At 36.3% G+C, this 18,788-nt stretch overlaps 1 protein-coding gene across 1 annotated transcript in view; it reads left to right on the top strand.

Annotated features, from left to right (window-relative positions):
• The first annotated feature begins 14,302 nt into the window (after positions 1-14,302).
• Positions 14,303-18,788, top strand: part of LOC121405583 (pituitary homeobox x-like) — a 53,092-nt gene continuing 48,606 nt past the window's right edge. The window contains exon 1 of the mRNA XM_041596510.1: positions 14,303-15,030. Within this exon, the coding sequence (XP_041452444.1) occupies positions 14,979-15,030 (52 nt within the window). The 5' untranslated portion in view covers positions 14,303-14,978. The remainder of the gene's footprint in view (positions 15,031-18,788) is intronic.

The raw sequence follows: 18,788 nt of genomic DNA on the forward strand, positions 1-18,788 counted from the left end.
TCTCTCTCTCTAAAAAAAACCGGTTGTCATTTGACATTAACACTACGCGAAGCATGAATTTCAGCGATTATAATTCACACAAAATTAAAATTGAGTGTTTTGAACGAATGACTGTGACTGCTTTCATTTTTCTTCAACCTCCCTCTCCTCAAGACTAAAGTAAATTAATGTTTGGAAAAGCAAAATTGTAAACTAGCCTTTCTAGTCATTCATGAGATTTTTACTTTAAAATAATAATAACAAAGTTTTATTTACCCAGGGTAGCCACTTCAATCATAAGACTGCTCTTCCAGCGGGCCCTGTATGTGTTATTATTACCCTTCTCCAGTCTAAATGCTGAGCGCCAAGCAAGAAGGCAGAATGTCCCATTTTTAAGTCTTTGGTATGGGTATGACTCGGCCGGGGATCGAACCCACGACCTCCCGTTCATGAGGCGGACGCTCTACCACTGAGCCAGCATGCCCGGTTTACCTTGACCTTTAAAAACCTTTGATGAGCGCATGTTGCATGCCGAAAAGCTTTGTATGTCTGTTTTAAGGCTGAAACAGATGAAGTATTACCACAAGTCAATGCAGGGTCCCGTCTTACAAAGAGTTGTGATTGGTCCAATCAACTATACAACTATGGAAAGCCCGCAACGTCAACATCTAATACGCCCGTCCTGAAAAAGGCGGATAATCGTCATGACAACTGGACACGCCCCCTCCGATGCGGTGGTGTTGGAAAAGGGTGACCTTGTGACCGCACCATGGCAATTATCCGCATTATTTGGAAATGCGTTCATAAAGTCAAAATCTGGTCCCGATGCTGCTATTGTGCGGATAATAGCAGCATCAAAATAATGTGGATAACTCTGGCCCTCCTCCGATTTTACGACCAAATTATGCTACTATTAGCCGCATAACTGGGTTTATGAAAGGGGTCTAAAATGCACATTGTTCATATTATGCTGTTTATTCACATACATTCATTGCTTTCTTGAAAAGTTAGTGTGCTTCTCTGTGCTTACAAAGGACATTCTGCAAATTTCTATTTTAAAAAAATATGACAATGACGGATTTCCATACAATATGAGGTTGATCGGATCAATCATAGCTTATCGTATAGACATGACCCTGATGACAATACATGGTTCATGTGAACTGTTGGATCTTATGTTTTTAATTTTAAAGGTCAAGTCCACCCGATAAAAATGTTGTTTTGAATCAATAGACAAAAATCAAACAAGCATAACGCTGAAAATTTCATCAAAATCGGATGTGAAATAAGAAAGTTATGACATTTTAAAGTTTTGCTTATTTTTCACAAAACAGTTATATGCACAGCTCAATGACATGCAAATGAGAGAGTCGATGATGTCCCTCACTCACTATTTCTTTTGTTTTTTATTGTTTGAAATATAGAATATTTCAATTTTTACAGATTTGACAATAAGGACCAACTTGATTGAACCATAAAATGGTAATTCCACACGTTCAGGGAGGAACGAAACTTTGTTTCAAGGACAATAATGAGAAAATGGGAACAAATCATATTTCATATAATGAAATACAAAAGAAACAGTGCGTGAGTGATATCATCACTCCCCTCATTTGCATACCGACCGAGATGTGCATCTAACTGTTTTGTGAAATCAAGTGAAACTTAAAAATGTCATAACTTTCTTATTTTACCACCTCTTTGGATTTTTCTCTTTTTATTCAAGTCAACTCCTTGTTGGGGTGGACTTGTCCTTTAAGCAACAACATTTATCTGAATGTAGATTTCTGTAGATTTCTGAGAATATTTGTGGAAATAAAAAAGGGCTTTTACCAGAATACTGTGGTATTATTTCATCGATGTCAATTTCAAATTTATAAAAGTGACTAACAAAGTGTTTTGCGAGTCGCTTTGACTCGAATTTAGTCGATATTGTCACATAGTTCAAATCGAACCCTGACTCACTTTTACCTGGAAAAGAGTCGAATCCAAGATGAAACAACTTCCGACTAAAAGAGAGCGTATAAGTTCTGACTAAGTATCTAGTCAGATTTACATAGACCAGCGCTGCAGCCGATCACGTGACCTAATCTTTGAGAAGGAATAGTAAACAAAAGACCAATCTGATGGTGAAATGGATTCGACCGAAAAAATGATAAAAATCAATCCAAATTTTCCCTTTAATTATTTGTCTGATTTTGACAATTTCTTCTGTCGGATATTGATGGTTATTTTGACAACGAGAGATTTAATTACAAAAAGTTGAAAAGATCGCCGTAGGATCACGTTACAATCTTTGCAGTGATCAAACTATTATTTAAGTCAAATCAGTATTGTGTTTGGGTGGCATCTTGATTTGAAAAATTGACTGATTAGAATTCTACCCAGGAACCAAAGGATGTGTAACGATAATAATAGCGCATCACAACTTTTCCCAGTCAGCTAATGCACATTCTTCACTCCCTGGGGGTATCCAAGACTTTCACACATGGGCAACGGGCGATCCGCCCATTAAAACGTGTATAAGACCAGGGGTCCATTTCTCAATGGCAACTAGTAACAGGGCTCATCAGGCAATCACAATCACGGTTTCCATGATCGTAAAAATAACGTAGTTGAGTTGTAACACCAAGGAGATAGTTACAGTGATATCTCATTGGTAATATGAACTGGCTAAAAGGCTGTGCGATACTTCAATACCGACGTGAAAAGCTTCCGCGTTTTCAAATAATTTTCTTTACTTGTGTTTGTTTTACGTCAAGAAAAAATATATTTGTTTCAGCTTATTATACTTCCTCATTATGTCTTTCTTTTTCATGTTTTTCACCCTGAGAAAAAGAAACCATTAATTTAAAGTGAAGAAAAAAATCTAAGAAACTCATCAAGCTCAGGGATACTCCAAATAACGGGCTTCGCTTTTCTTAAAAAAGAAGATGTTTTTCACTGTGACATGTTTTTGTCTAAACCCTTCGTGTTTTACTGTTTTTATACTTAATTTAACCATTTTCAGCCACGAAATTGCAAAAAACGCCATGAACCTCTGAGATACTAAAATGTAGTATAAGGTTTCTTTTAGTATTTTCAAATATATGATTGCGTTCACAGTCATACAGGCTCTGAGCATGCTGACTCTGAATATCGTCATCCCCCCGTCTTTTTGTCAATTTTCTGTGAGAAATTGAAGTCACGAAATTGTGAAAAGATCATGAAACTCGAGGATACTGCAATAATTGATGATTTGTATCATGTATTTGTTTCAGCCCCCCTTAGCACGCTCACCTTGTCAGTTTTTCTCTCCCTGAATATATATGCTCTCATACAATCTTCCACGTCTTATTACGAGTATTCGATATGCTATTCTCTACTGTTCATCCTTTTCTTGTATGAAAAAAACAAACAAACGCAATTAATTTTCTCGACTATTGTGTTGTTTCATACCCCTTTCATAAACCCCATTAAAATGAATTAGGCGGCTAATAGCAGCATAATTTGGTCGTAAAATTGGAGGAGGACAAGAGTTATCCGCATTACTCTGATGCTGCTATTATCCGCATAATAGCAGCATCGGGACAAGATTTTGAGTTTATGAACGCATTTCCAAATAATGCGGATAATTGCCATGGTGCGGTCACAAGGTCACCCTTTTCCAACACAACCGCATCGGAGGGGCGTGTCCAGTTGTCATGGCGATTATCCGCCTTTTTCAGGACGGGCGCTCGTAAAAATAATGCGGCTTATTTTCGGAGTTTATGAACGCAATTTTTATTGAATTATCCGCATTACTCTTAGGCGGCTAATTGGAGGATAGGTTTATGAAAAGGGTACAAGATACACTTGTATATAAATATGAACATCATGTAGCCAACATTATTTCTCTTTACAACTTTTATTCAAGGTCCTATACTCACATTGCGAAAATGCTAGCTCTTTCTGGTCTGGGTATACCATATTGAAAGAGTTGCATTTTAGGGGGCACGTATGCCTCATCGTCCTTGGGATAAGTCATATTTATTGCTACCACCTTTGTATAATAGGCTCATAAACCAGCTTGGGAAGAAATCATATGATTACATAAGCATCGCAATTGGTGAAGAGAGAGAGAAATAGAAAGAGGTAAGAGCGCAAATGGAGGAAGGGGGGGGGGGGGGGGGGGAGAAGAATGGTGTACCGAAAGGTCAATGGCCACGCAGGAAGAGAGAAATACAATGAAGGGTACATAATGAGCGGAATTATCTTGAATGTTGTTTGGCCTAAACTGGCATTGTTGTAATATAATATATATATACTAAAAACGGTTAAAATGTTGATTTGATATGATAAATATTTACGACTCTCGTTTGAATCCCAACCGTGGTGTGTTTTCCTTCAGCAAGAAATCTACCCACATTGTGCTGCACTTAACCCAGGTGAGGCACCTCAAGCTCGAGCCGGGGTAATAGTGCTCCTCATAATAGATTTTTTTTCGAGACGAATGTCGCTATAAATGCCTATTAAATATTATCAGAAGTAGCAGTAGTAGTAGTAGTAGTAGTAGTAGTAGTAGTAGTAGTAGTAGTATAGAAGTAGTAGTATAGTAGTAGTAGTAGTAGTAGTAGTAGTAGTAGTAGTAGAAGTAATAGTAGCAGCAGCAGCAGCAATAGTGGTAGTATTATATCCAAAATCCTTTATGATTAATGATTTTGTATGGATTGTATTGAAAATTGATATATTGTGAAAATGGAAGAAAATAAATGTTGCATTGAATATAATTGAATAGTATCTAATCAAACTGACATGCTTTTTTTATTATCTTTTTGCAAAGATACGAGCCTTACGAGTACCCTTTGCTTTGAAGCATCGGGCATTTTTACCCATGCTATATAGAATGAATCGTATGAAAATTGCTGTAGTGGTTAAAATAAAGATGGCAAATGAAGATATGAAAGCCATATTGTGTATGATGACACGACAGAAAGTTATAGGCCTATATAGCGTATATCAAGTTTGATATATCCCTCCCCCGCTTCCGTGATGATCTTACAAACTTTCATTTGTTTACCCCCAAAACAAACAAATTTTCAAAAACAAAATAATCCATCTTTTTTTATTCCAATTTCCTTGACTAAATCTTAGACCTGCGTGGTTACTTATCTGATTTTTAAGTTAGTTTTATCATGGTTTTACGAAAAAAATGAGGGTATCCCTTAATTCTAAAACTTTAATGATGGAAAGAGTAAAATATAAAGGTATGATTCATTCCATCACACACACACACACAAAACAATATAAAAAGAGCAATCTTCCTTTTAACGCGTATTTGTTATTACATAATATCAATTTTTCTTTCGATCATGGCGATGAAATTCTGAGATTTAGGACATTCCGTTTCGACCACACATGATAGTAAACTCGATAAAACTACGACCGTTTTCCCAGACTAATCCAGCATTTATAGATGGAAAAAATGTGTTTCCTGTGTCCAGCCAATTATTACATAAAAAACAAAATCATTAAATATACCGACCTGCGCTCCAAATGACTTTCCCATCCCCTATGATTACATCAAAAGTATTCCAACATTTTATTGGCATCGGACCACATGAAAGCCGTGTACCTTAACCGCTGCTTGAGATGCTTTATGATTTTGTGAAAGCATGTGCTTGTGTCTTTAGTCTTCTCCTTGTTGAAGTCCGAGTCGAAGGTGATTTTCCTTTCTAAAAATCTTCAATCGAAACCTGATGGTTTAAGAGTTCTTTGTCGTGAATAGTCTTTGAGATTGATTTAGATAATGTCGCATCACCGAGGTGCTTTTAGCGAGCGAGCTGTTGATGAGGTCCCCGCATCTCTGGCGAGGACGATCAAGAAGGAAGGTAAGAGCCGGACATACTTTCCAGTATTTGATATTTGTTTGACTACTGACTTCATGAACAGGATAAAGCCTTAATTTGCGATATGATCATGTGGCATAATTTACCCAGATTTTAAAAACCACGAACCAATGACCTTGCTTGAATAGTTACAACTTTTTCCAAATGTTTTCGTAATGTTCGTGAGGTTTTCGTACTGTTGTCAGTGTTGATCATCATGATCATGAGACATGACTGATATGTAGGATTTACTTATAGAATTCATTTGAACATCTTAAATACTTTTTTCACAATATTTTGCATTTTCTTCCTCTTGTTATTATCTTCTCGCCTATCATTATTGTGTTTTTTTTGTTATGTTGTCTTTGTTGAAGTTTTCTCGCTGGTGGTCATTCTGCATGTTCTGCCTGTATTATAGCAGGGAGTTGGGAGTAGACAGCTTTTGAAATTACACTCTCAAATGGTTGTGTAGGGGCGCTATGATACCTTCCCCAATCGCAGGGTTGTCCAGATATACTGTATTTTCATTCTCTCATCACACGACATCCCGAATTACTGCAAGCCGAAGATGGTGTTATTTTATTTCCATATTGCCGCTTTTAAAAAGAAATTAATTTGGTTGGAAGAAGAAGAAGAAGAAGAGGAAGAAGGAGGAGGAAAGAAGAAGAATGAGAAGAAGAAGAATAAGAAGAAGAAGAAGAAGGAGAAGAAGGAGAAGGAGGAGAAGAAGAATGAGAAGAAGAAGAGGAAGTAAAAGAAGAAGAAGAAGAAGAAGAAGAAAAAAGAAGAAGAAGAAAAAAGAGGAAGAAGGAGAAGAAGAAGTAGAAGGAGAAGAAGTAGATGATGAGGAAAAAGAAAGAGGAGGAAGGAGCTAGGAGGAGGAGAAAAAAGAGGAGAAAGAAGTTTTTTAGCTCCTGACCGAGAGCAAAGCATCGACTTGACCATATACTAACCTATGAATTAATCTGATTTAGTGGGGATTAGTGTGAGTCTTACTGCTAATCCTAAAATGATCTTTGTCTGAGCTTCTACAGATAACTGAAAAAGTGCCAAAGGTTAAATCTAATTGCACGTTTATGTTTGGGTTAAATCTCTGGACCTGTTACAGCGTACATATTTACAAAATTGCAAGAAAGCGAAGCGATTGAGTGTTTCATTTTCTTTTTAAAATGAAAATCAAATTTTGTGATATATTTTGAGAAAATATTAATAAAAATCATATTTCACCCCCTCATTAGGCCCTCATTCTCCCCTTTATCATTGGTCGTAAAACTTAAATGTGTTTGTGTGTGTGTGTGTGGGGGGGGGGGTCCAGTGCCTCATGCCCCCGTCTAATATAATGTTACCTCTATTTTAACAATAGGAAAAATATTGGCACTATTATGTTTTTTAATTATTCAGAAAAGAAATACATGTATTGTTGTAAGAGGGATGTGAGCCCCTAATTGTGCTTATCCCACACAGCAAAAACTTTGGTGTTAACCGGTGTACATAGAGGACCACACCAGTTATTTTACACCGGTGTTAAATTGGTGGTGTTAGTTTTACACCTATAGGTGTTATTACAACACCTATGGTTATTATATTTACACTCTTTGGTGTTATGTTCAATTTCTAGGGTGTTATTCTAACACCTCAGGGTGTGGTCCTCTATTGAGACACCAATTGGTGTCAGTTTTAACACCACAGTTTTTACAGTGCATGAATAGATGAGAAATAGCTAGAAAGTTTTAGAAGGAAACTAGCTTGAAACAGATAGGTATTCTGTCCTGTCCATCAAAATATTGTCAATGGTTCGCTGACGAAAAAAGCTGGGTGGAGTCGTTTAATGATGTTAAACTATACACCCTGTTAATGAGTAATAGATGACGGAAAATTGTCAATTAATCGTTGCCAATCTTGTCAACCTACATTACATTGTTATGATGTAGTCTATTATGATGCCGTGTTCTATATCACGAACACACCATTCACACAACACTCCAGTTATTTTGAGGACGTATTTAGAAAAGGTAAAAACGTTAAAGGTGATGTCCGTCCATGCGCCAATTTGGTTTTAAATAAGAGCATAAATAATGAGGGGACATAATTCAAAGAATAAAAAAAAGTTGTTGTTTTCTTTAACTTTACATTTTGTGACGTCACATGCGAGCAGCTATTCCACTTGGCACGTAATATTAGTTCAATAAATTCCATAGTTTTTAATTTGTAACTTCATACCCTTTAAAAATATTGAAATAATAATGCTCAGGGTTTTTTTTGTATAGCGCAAATTAGAATGGAGGATTTTAAGGTAAATTGCCAGTACCTCCCACTGCTAACTCGTCCACTCAACCACATGGTCTACCTTCATTTAGTCCAATGTCATTCCGTCCATCAACATTTCCTCTAACAACCATTTGATACAATAATCATTTTGTCTAATCATCACTTCGTCTAATCACCAGTTCGTCTATGACCATTTCGTCCCTTAACCAGTTGGTCTAAGAGTTTTTATTTTCATTCATTTCGCCAAACTAACACTCTAATTAGACCAAATGGTACATGGACTAAACGGCTATTGGACCAACTGGTTATTAGACGAAATGGTGAGTGGACGAAATGGCAATTATACCATGTGGATATTAGACGAACTGTTGGTAGACCAAATGATAGTAGACGAGTTGGCAATTGGACAAATTAGCATTGGACCAAATGAAAATAAAAACCGATTTTAACACACTGGAATAGGAAATAGGCCCCACATGGTTCGAATGAGAAAGGAAGATACCAATCATCATCACGGGTCGTGTGGTCCAGTGGTTAGAGCATTGGACTCATAATCGTAAGGTTGTGAGTTCGAATCCCAACTCTGCCATTGTCTCCGCTTTGATAAAAAGACCCGAGAGTGATAGCTGTCGTCTATTACGTCAGCCACTATATGACTGATTAACCTAGACGTGAAATGTTTCATAGGTAATTGGTTATATACCAGCTTGGCGTTTACCAGCAAAATGCTGTCCTGCCGAGTTCCTACGGGAGTTACCACAAACAGAAACAGAATATTACTGGGACCTATTCAGTGGCGTATAAGATGGGGAGGGGACTTGGGGTGCTTGACCCCCCCCCAAAAAAAGTTTTCATGACCAAGGAAAAAAAAAAGGGAAGGGTGAAATATGATATTTATTTCTGCATATTATGCCAAATCTATCACAAAATTGGATTTTTGTAATAAAAATGTCGAAATTTTTCTCCGACAAGCCATATCTGGCCCCCTCGAGTTTTTTTTTTTGGGGGGCTGATTATGCCACTGTTATGTTAATGATACCACAATAGTAGTGAAAAACTGAAAATCATCATCATTACTATGATTACTAGGGAAAAATGATCACAATAATGATAATGATAACACATTTACATCAGGTGATATAAATAATACATATTGGTCCTACTTGATATATCAACAATATATTTCAGCATGCAGACTCTGTCTTCTCGTAAAATATGACTAAAACATGTAAAATGATATTTTAGAAATTGACCGAACTAATAACACCTACTTGAACCATACTTCTTCTCTTCGTACAAATACAATCTATTGAAATGGTATAGGTTACTAGAATTACATTTTAGAATGAATCAGATGATTAGATTCGTCATTTCTTTTGTCTTTCCGTTTTGTCGGCGAAATCCAAATTAAATTGGAAATTGTACCCGTTTTCGACAAAAGCATAGGAAGAGGAACAATTAAAATTGACTTGATGCGTGAGATATGGACGTGTGCAGCTGTTTTGTGAAAGGGAGTGGACCTTTCTCATCGAACTTTTAGAAACAGCATCGGGTTTTTTTATTTCAATTTCCGCTGTAGAGATACCGTAGATAGGAGAATAACAGCGACTAATTAATGAGACCAGGGCTTGGTGCGTTTGATACATTACTGGGATCAACTTAGGTGTGGTAAAAATGCTAAAAATAAGGCTCGTTATTGATTGCTTGATTTTTTTTTCTTTTGGGGGTTGCATAAAATGCTGCAAGGGTGTTAAAGTAAAGCGCTCAGAAAAAAGGTGCGCGCTGTCAACCAGAGCATGGCATCAACTTATAGGGCCACTCTTTACTTCAGGGGGAATATATCAATCATTTCATTTCAGAATCAAATAACATGGTTACAAATGAAGTGAAAGTAAAATACACCCCACAAAGGGATGTCAACCTGACATCACATTCACACGAACAACCAATCAAGTTAAGCAAAATTACAAAAAAAAATAATGATAAGCCTGAAATCAGGCATAATTCTGAAGTATTTTCTTATGATGATGTAATCTTATAATGAGTGAACAGCTAATACATCTTTTGTGCATGTAGGCCTACATCATACAATGACATTATTTTATTCAGAAATAAATTGGTAAAACGGCACCAGAAAAAAAAATTATCAGCTTGATGTCAAATATAGCTCAGTAAAAATTTCCCCCAGTTGACATGGTTGAGTCCTTAATGCGCCGTTCATAAACTAATTTTGCCTTAATTAAGCTAATTTTTTCCATCGAAGATTTTTTTTTATTAGAAGAAGATAAATTTGGAAATTGTCTTCATTTGGGAAAGGTTGTTTGTAGTGCACTTTAGATGGTCCGAATCGCCAAAATGTGATAAATAATCTGACGCAATTCCGCCGACAATCACACGCCACTTACATAATAATGTACAGGTATGCATGCATAGACTGCATACGAATTAGCCAATCAAAGTTGGCTTGTATTATTATTATATAATGAGGAAATGTTAAAAAAGGTCAGTTCATCGCAGTGGACCAATTTTTTTCTGGTAGTCTCCAGTGGTGTAATGAATAAAAAAATGGAGGCCGAATGTTGCGTATAGGGGAGGGGTATTTAAATGTCGCAAGAGAGCGAAGTGAGCGCCCCCCCAAAAAAAACCTTCCTAATTGGAAAGGTTTCCTTCCTAATTTTCTCGCATGTTTTACTATAATATAGCGAAGTAATTTTTTTAATGGATAGATTCTGCGCTCTTTATATATATATATATATATATATATTGTTATATTATTATACAAAATAAATGATAATTTACATTTATATAGCGCTTATTACACTTTGTTTCTAAGCGATTTACATTGGAATTATTATTACCCCGGTCATCGGATCCAGGCTTACCCGAACACAATGTATACACTTTCTCTACTCCTTTGGGAGTATTCCAACAAGAGTTTCAAGATATATTATAATCCCAAAGAACAATTTTATATCTTATCTTTTTCCATTTTATTTCCTTTCGTTATCTTCTCTCTCTCTGTGCTCTTCGGTGGTTGAACTTTTTTTTTTGGGGGGGGGGGGGGGCGGGGTGGGGGGTGGTATTGGTCCATTGTTCCCAAGCTTCCATTTCTGTAGTATTCTCCTTCAATTTCATGAAAAGGATGCGAAAGCTCCAAATAATTTGTCATTTCATAATTCGAATACCCTTTACGCTGTAAACCTAAACAATAAGGTGTTAAGAACGGTCGGTGTTCTAAACCTAAACACTTAGGTGCTAATTACACCATATTACACCAAATAATGTTTTTCATATATTTTTTTTAACGCAACAATTTCTGTTTCTGTTTATGGTAAGACCCGTAGGAACTCGACAGGACAGCAGTTTTGCTGGTAAACGCCAAGCTGGTATATAACGAGTTACCTTGGTTAATCAGTGATTAACCTTATAGATGACAAATATTACTGTGCATGCCTTCTTATCAAAGTTATCAAATGTTACTGTGCATGCCTTTTTATCAAAGTGGAGACAATGGCAGAGTGAGGATTTGAACTCACAACCTTCCGATTATGAGTCCAATGCTCTAACCACTGAACCACACTACCAACACCACATAAACTTTCTTTGTTTTGCTTTGTAAAATACTATTTCAATGAAACTTATTCTTATCAAAGTCATATTCAATAATATGTTTCCGTTCAGTTTCAGTTTGGTTTAACTAAATGAGTGCACAATTTGGTATTATCATTCAAAATGTATATAAAAGCTCATTTGGATATTATTATAATACTCTGGCTCCGTATTTTAGTATCGTTTGGAATAAGTCGACTCTTTTACGTACCCTTTTCTCCCTACATAACTCAGTTTTATTTGGACAATTGTTATCGGTCTCAAAACCACTGGGCATTACTGTCTGTTAGAAGAAATTACATCGCCTTAGACATATGGAGGTCGCTTCGCATCTAAAAATTAGTCTCCAGAAGTTCTAAATGAAACAACAAAATTTTGTTTTGTGTTTGACCATGGCTTTATGGCTTTATAATATTGCCTGTTATGGTTATGAATTATGATAGTGAGATTATCACTATCATTATTCATAACCATAACAGGTAGTAGTGGCAGAACAAGGAATATTATGACGATCGGGGGGGGGGGGGTGTTCCCTAATTCTATCAGATAAGGAATGGGGAGTTTAGTGAAACCATGATAATTAGTTTCCTCTATAATTACTAAATAATTTCTGTATTGACGAAAGGTACATGCTGATCATGTAACTACTTTATAGCATGGACCTATGTTATATGTTTGTAGTGTTTCAACGCGATGTTCTACAATAATTCTACAGTCAAAATAGTTAGGTTACACAGTTACTACATTTTAGCAGTTAAACGATTATTCTCCGTTCAACTTTAACATTATTCTTGCATTGTCAATGGTGAATTCCTAACTCCAGCAACAAGTGATCTTCTGTAAATTTCGGGCAATCTGCACTGATATATTTTTACAGTGAATACATTTTACGTTATATAAAATGCTTTAAAAAACATTACTGTGTAGTTCTCCCTGACATCCTGGTTTACATTCATCAGTAAATTAGAGCAAGTTCCTACATATTACTTTATTTTTCACGGTGTGTGACATAATGTATATTTGTATCGGTATTGATATTTGCGGTGGACATGCAACCAACATTGTAGGCCTACACGTAGGCTCAGATAAATTCAACTTCGAAGCAACACACTGTATAGCTTATGGTGGTCATGGTGTGAGGGAGGGGTGCACTGTAGCTTTGATATGGTGGTCATGGCATAGGTGTGTGTGTGTGTGTGTGTGTGTGTGTGTAGGGGGGGGGGTGCTTCCAAGAGCACTGTAGCTCGATCATGGTGGTGATAGGTGTTGTGTGGGTGGGGGAGTGCTTCCAGGAGCACTGTAGTTTATGGTGGTGATAGGTGTGTGTGTGTGGGGGGGGTGTTTCCAGGTGCACTGTAGCTCATGGTGGTCATAGGTGTATGTGTGTGGGGGTGGGGGTGCTTCCAGGAGCACTGTAGCTTTGATATGGTGGTCATAGTAGGTGTGTGTGTGTGGGAGGGGTGCTTCGAGGAGCACTGTAGCTTTGATATGGTGGTCATGGCATAGGTGTGTGTGTGTGTGTGTGTGGGGGGGTGCTTCCAGGAGCACTGTAGCTCATGGTGGTCTTAAGGGTGTGCATGTGTGTGTGTTTGTGTGGGGTGCTTCCAGGAGCACTGGAGCTCATGGTGGTCATGTGTGTTGCTGTGTGTGTGGGGGGGGGGTGCTTCCAGGAGCACTGTAGCTCACGGCTGTCATAGATGTGTGTGTGTGTGGGGGTGCTTCCAGGAGCACTGTAGCTCATGGTTGTCAGAGGTGTGTGTGTGCGGGGGGAGGGGTGCATGTGCTTTCAGGAGCACTGTAGCTCATGGTGGTAATTTCTACATTTCTATACTGTGCTTTAAACCTTTCCTTGAATAATTATCTTCTGAAGATATTTTGAGATAAATTATTTGTCATGTTATCACAAGTATAGGCCTAAGTCTAGAATTCATCCAAAACCTCAGGTTTTACAACGGTGATGTGAGGTTATGGTATAGGCCTACAATTTTCAAGAATTCCAGTCTATATGTTGCTCAACAAAAACTTGTAAAAAATATTATTTAATGCAATTAATCCTTTACTGTATTCCATTTGTTGCATATTTTTCAGTAGGTATTTTCGAATGTAAACTGGTCCCAGTGATATTCCTTGGGTACTCTGTACTTTTCTCCCGCCGCAGTGCTCGGTCTAAGGTGTATCGATGTGCTGATTGATGAAGTTTTAGTGCCGCACGGAATCAGGCACAATATGCCCCTCAGTTTTCTCCCTTTTTTGTTGTTGGAAAGTTGATTGGACGACTAAAGGAATAAAACGAAAGTGAATGGTTATAAGGAGGAGGGGTCTGAATTGTATTTAACCCAAGGAGGGGGTCCGGTCCAAATTTAAGGGGGCAAGTGACGGACCGTCAAAGAAACCGCGATGAAATGAGTATAGGTCGATTGATGATTGGTCGCGGGGTGTCGAGACTCTCAGATCGAATCTACGCATGCGCAGTGAACTTGATGACATCAGTCTCTCTCTCTTTCTCTTCCTCTCTCTCTCTTCTTCATACCCCTATGTAATCACACACAAACCGTCTGTGTATTACTTATTCTCAAATAATATTGTCCAGGGTTGATTATACTAAGCTCGGTGGCAATAAATTGTCACCCCTGTAGATTCATAACTATTCATAAAATTTACGACTTGTTCTCGAATCGAGAGCCGACTTCTTCTTCTAATCCTTCTCACCAACCCCAGAATTAGTCAACGATTTTTTAGTTAACTCAGGCTTCATTATCCGTTATAGTTACAAATTGTGCAAGTGAATCACAATAGTCTGGTTGCCCGAGCTACATAAAGCCCTTTTGCTTTGGATGGTTTATTTTTTCTTTCCCCCCGCTGCACTGCTGTTGTGTCAGTGAGCGTAGGAAGCCAAGACCGAGTTGCGACCGGGGTCTTAGCCTAAGCTTACGGTTGCTGGATTTCGTCCTAAATCCACCAGGATTCAAATCGGAGGATTCTTGCTGCGCGGGTGTGTGCTTTGGGCCCCCTCTTTCTAACCCCGGCTTAATCCAGCCCGGATTTCCAGATAACTAAAAGAGGAAAAAATAAAGGAAGAAGAGGGGGTCGATATTTTTTCCCCTTTCCACCGGCACGTCAGGGTAACGGACATGGATGCTGTACCTGGCCCGTTATCGACACTAGAGGATTTAGTAGGAGCTCATGGCCTACCTGGTGAGAGTAGCACCACTTTAGTTGGCATGAGCGCTCGGTTTGGATGTCACTCCGCCGACACTGCCCCGGGGGAATTTCGGCATGGGCACGACGGTCAATAGCATATTAGCGGCGAGCAATAACAACGGAATGGGTAGGTGATATTTTTTTATATTGCATTTTCATCTTCATGGCTATAATTTATTTAAAACTTGGATGCTTCGTTTTCCTCCTATAACTTAAACTTTTCTTTCATATCTACATCTTCTTTAAATGTTTGAGCTTTTTGTCATGAGTCGCAGGCTTTCGAAAAAAAAAATCTCGTCACCACTTTTTGTTTCCAAATATTAGAGCCTTCAACCATAGAGAATTGTAAATATTCAATTGATTTCACATCAGATTAATTGTATTTGCTGTACCAGCCTCTGCCCTTCCTAGAAATTATTCATAATTCACTAGATGTCTCCACATTCTATTTTATTGTATATGCATTTTTACCTTGTAATTGTTTTAAATTTTAAATGAAATAAATTGAAATTGAATTGAATATGTGAAGGCATTATACCTTTCGAAACTGTCTTCCTGAATATAGTAGTTTGTGTTTTGTAATGATTTATAAGGGGCTTACTTGATATTAACAGGATGAGCCAGAAATTGTGCTCAAGTGCATCATTCTTAATCCATAATTATTATCATAACAATGAGAAAATATCATCTGCATATCATACACTCTAAATTTCATGGATTGAAAATATAAATCCAGATCGGCTCTGAATAGAGACCAGCCGAACATTGGATTAACTTTTTATCAACGGGATTAACTTTCAAACTCAAAATAATGGAATCCAAATCTGTTAGCTATAAATTATATTCATATAAAAATCTGATGTTCTGTTGGTCACTCTTTACATTCAATCTGGATTTATTTTAAATCCATAAACAACTTTGAGTGAAAAATTAAATCGAGTGTGGCAACTGTTAAAAATATTTCATTTTTCATCTTTATTATATTTTTTAATTTGTGATGGTATTATATTCCCCATTATTTCCTTATCTCTTAAAGAAAATCAAATTTGCAACTGTAAAGGACATGCCATTATTTTGGTTGGCTAAAGTAAATGAATGAACTGTGAATGGGACAATCTTTGTATTATCCCCTAAAATATGATAGTCATGAATGATTTTTTTCAAACATCGAAATCAAGAAAAAGTTGGCGGTGGTTCGTAATAATTATTTGAATACTATACTTCCATTATTACATCCATAGGCTTTGCACCCATACGTTTACTGTATGGGGTTGACGAAGGGTGTAGGCTAGTATTTCATTAAATACATAACAAAATATTTTTTTCTGAAATGATTATCTTCAAACAAAAATTGATAGAGCTTCATTTACTTATTGATCATGATAATGTAAAACAATTTGTCATTGGATGTTCCAAATTAAAATGCTTTATTACTGTTTCTAAGACTAAGATGTCTATCAATATTTGTTTGGTTTTTCAAAATTAATGATGAAATTGATGAGGAGTTTTTGTGATATCAGTATTTGTTGTAGGCAATTAACGACAACATAATCAACATTACAAGCCTGGCAGAAGTCCCAATTTACAGAGAAAAGCTGAAAGTACCGCAATATCATTATGATAAGAAGCAACTCTCGAATTAAATTCAACAAATTCAGGCGAAAAACTTTTCTATACATGAATGCAAGAATATGTCTAAAAGGATGTGATTGATTTTCTCATTATAGTCACCACAGTAAGATATAATTCATGTTTAAGTACAACAAAAAATAGACAAAACAATAAATCCATTGAATTATTCGAAAATATTGATGAAAGGAAACGGAAAGAGGAGTTTGTTTCTAGTTGAATTTATCACGCATGACCCATGAACTGTTCTTCAAATGGCGCCGAAAATGAGTCTAATTAAAGAACTAGCAGACAACAGTATACATCACGTGATCATTAGTCATTTATTACGAGAACTCGTCGTGTAGGGGGAAAACATGACAATTTTGTTCCAAATAGTCGCGTGATCGTCTGCTTTCTGCCGAGTATATCCCCACACTCGGGAGAAATATCCAACATTTTTTTTATGAACCATGGAGAGTAATTCTTACTCATTCAGACAAAAAAGATTACTTATTCGCCTGTTTTTTGTCTTGATATAGTAAGAATTTCTCTCATTTTGTTGTATATGAGCTCTTTCGGGAACGAGGATACTTTTAACTCAATTCTTTGGCACCTGTTATTTACATTTAGATCAATGCGTCTTTGCTTTTAAGCCCCCTTTTCCGAGGACTCCTCTGGAGACTCAACCAGTCTTTCGAGAAACCTATAATTGTTTTCTCATTTTTATTAACCGATAGTTTAAACCATTTCGTAATTGATGAGAGAGAGTCTCGACCTTTCGGTTGAAGCGTGTGATAATTGTTTGACATAAATCATTTCTTTTTATATCCTTTCGTTGCCTGCATGGGATTATGAACCCAAATTAGAAGTAGCTATCCGATATTTCCTTTGTGAATGTATTACCTGTTGCTGCCACTCTGAATGATTTGCAACTATTTTGATTATATATCAATTAGAATGTTACACCTTACTTAGAGTATATAATAATGCAGCATTTTTTGGAAGATCCAATTTCTATTTTGAAGATCTTGAATTCCAATTACATTTTGATTCATTAATATTATACATTGTAACAGTGCCTAATGATGGTTGAATACAGTTTTACGAAATTGAGTAAAACGCACATGCACGTTTTAGGGTACAAACGTAACGTCCCATAACGTAATGATTAATCTAATTTATTTTTAATCATATCATTTCTTTCTACCACAATGATCATATTTACCATGTTTACCCTGGGTAGCAATACCAGTTACATAACTACTTTCCACAACTGCCCTGTTCGTTTTACATTTTATTAAATACATGTTATGGGAAAACTCAACGCATGCATTATCTTTAATATTATCATTTTTTTAAAGAACATTGGATTATTTTTTATAGAGTGTTAAGATTTTCTTGAAAATGTTGTCCTTTGATCATATATTATCATAGTATTTTCTCTTCATATATTTTTCGGCATTTTACAATTATCTTATTTGTCAAAGTTTATTCGACATATTTCTTTCATATATATTTTATGGATTATCTTAATTTTTAGCTTAATTTTCGTAATTTTTAATCATATATATTTATTTTACCATTTTTAGCAACTTCGGTGTTACCAAATTCACCCTCAGTTCCTATCTGTAAACTACAGATTCAATTCTATTTTATTTTTCAATTCTGTCTTATTTTTCAATTCTTACGTTCACATCACTTTCAAAACTCGTCATTGGGCAGATCATATTTGTTGGCAACTGAAGAAAATAATCATGACTTGTTGAAGGAGGTACACGCAGTAAATATCAACCTATTTCGATATTAAGCACATTATAATCTACTATTATATTAAAAACAAATGTGATTTGTTTTAATGAAGTATTCCCTCTAATTGTATGTGCACGATATAACTATCCCTTCAAGATGAACTTTCATCCAGATTTTCATCCATTATTTTCCATAAAGTTTTGATTTTGATTAACTTTCGTTTTCTATTGCACTATATATTTTTTTTGTTTAAGGAGTCATAATCGTTATTCATTATGTCACCTAGTATTAAAACCGTTTATTATTGTTTCACTGTATGTTAGCAACACTATAACCATGATAACCTTTATTCATCATTCTGAAACAATTCGGTATGCCTTTACTTAAACTGAAAATTTTCCTTTGCCCATCTTCAACAAAATAATATCTCCTACATATTATGATTGAAATCATTACCATGAACATGCCGATGATGAAACATCAAATATTCGTTTATGATATTTATTTTCTCCGACAGTTTGGTTC

This window comes from Lytechinus variegatus, chromosome 18 (assembly GCF_018143015.1).
Source record: "Lytechinus variegatus isolate NC3 chromosome 18, Lvar_3.0, whole genome shotgun sequence".
In the NCBI taxonomy this organism is placed as follows: domain Eukaryota; kingdom Metazoa; phylum Echinodermata; class Echinoidea; order Temnopleuroida; family Toxopneustidae; genus Lytechinus; species Lytechinus variegatus.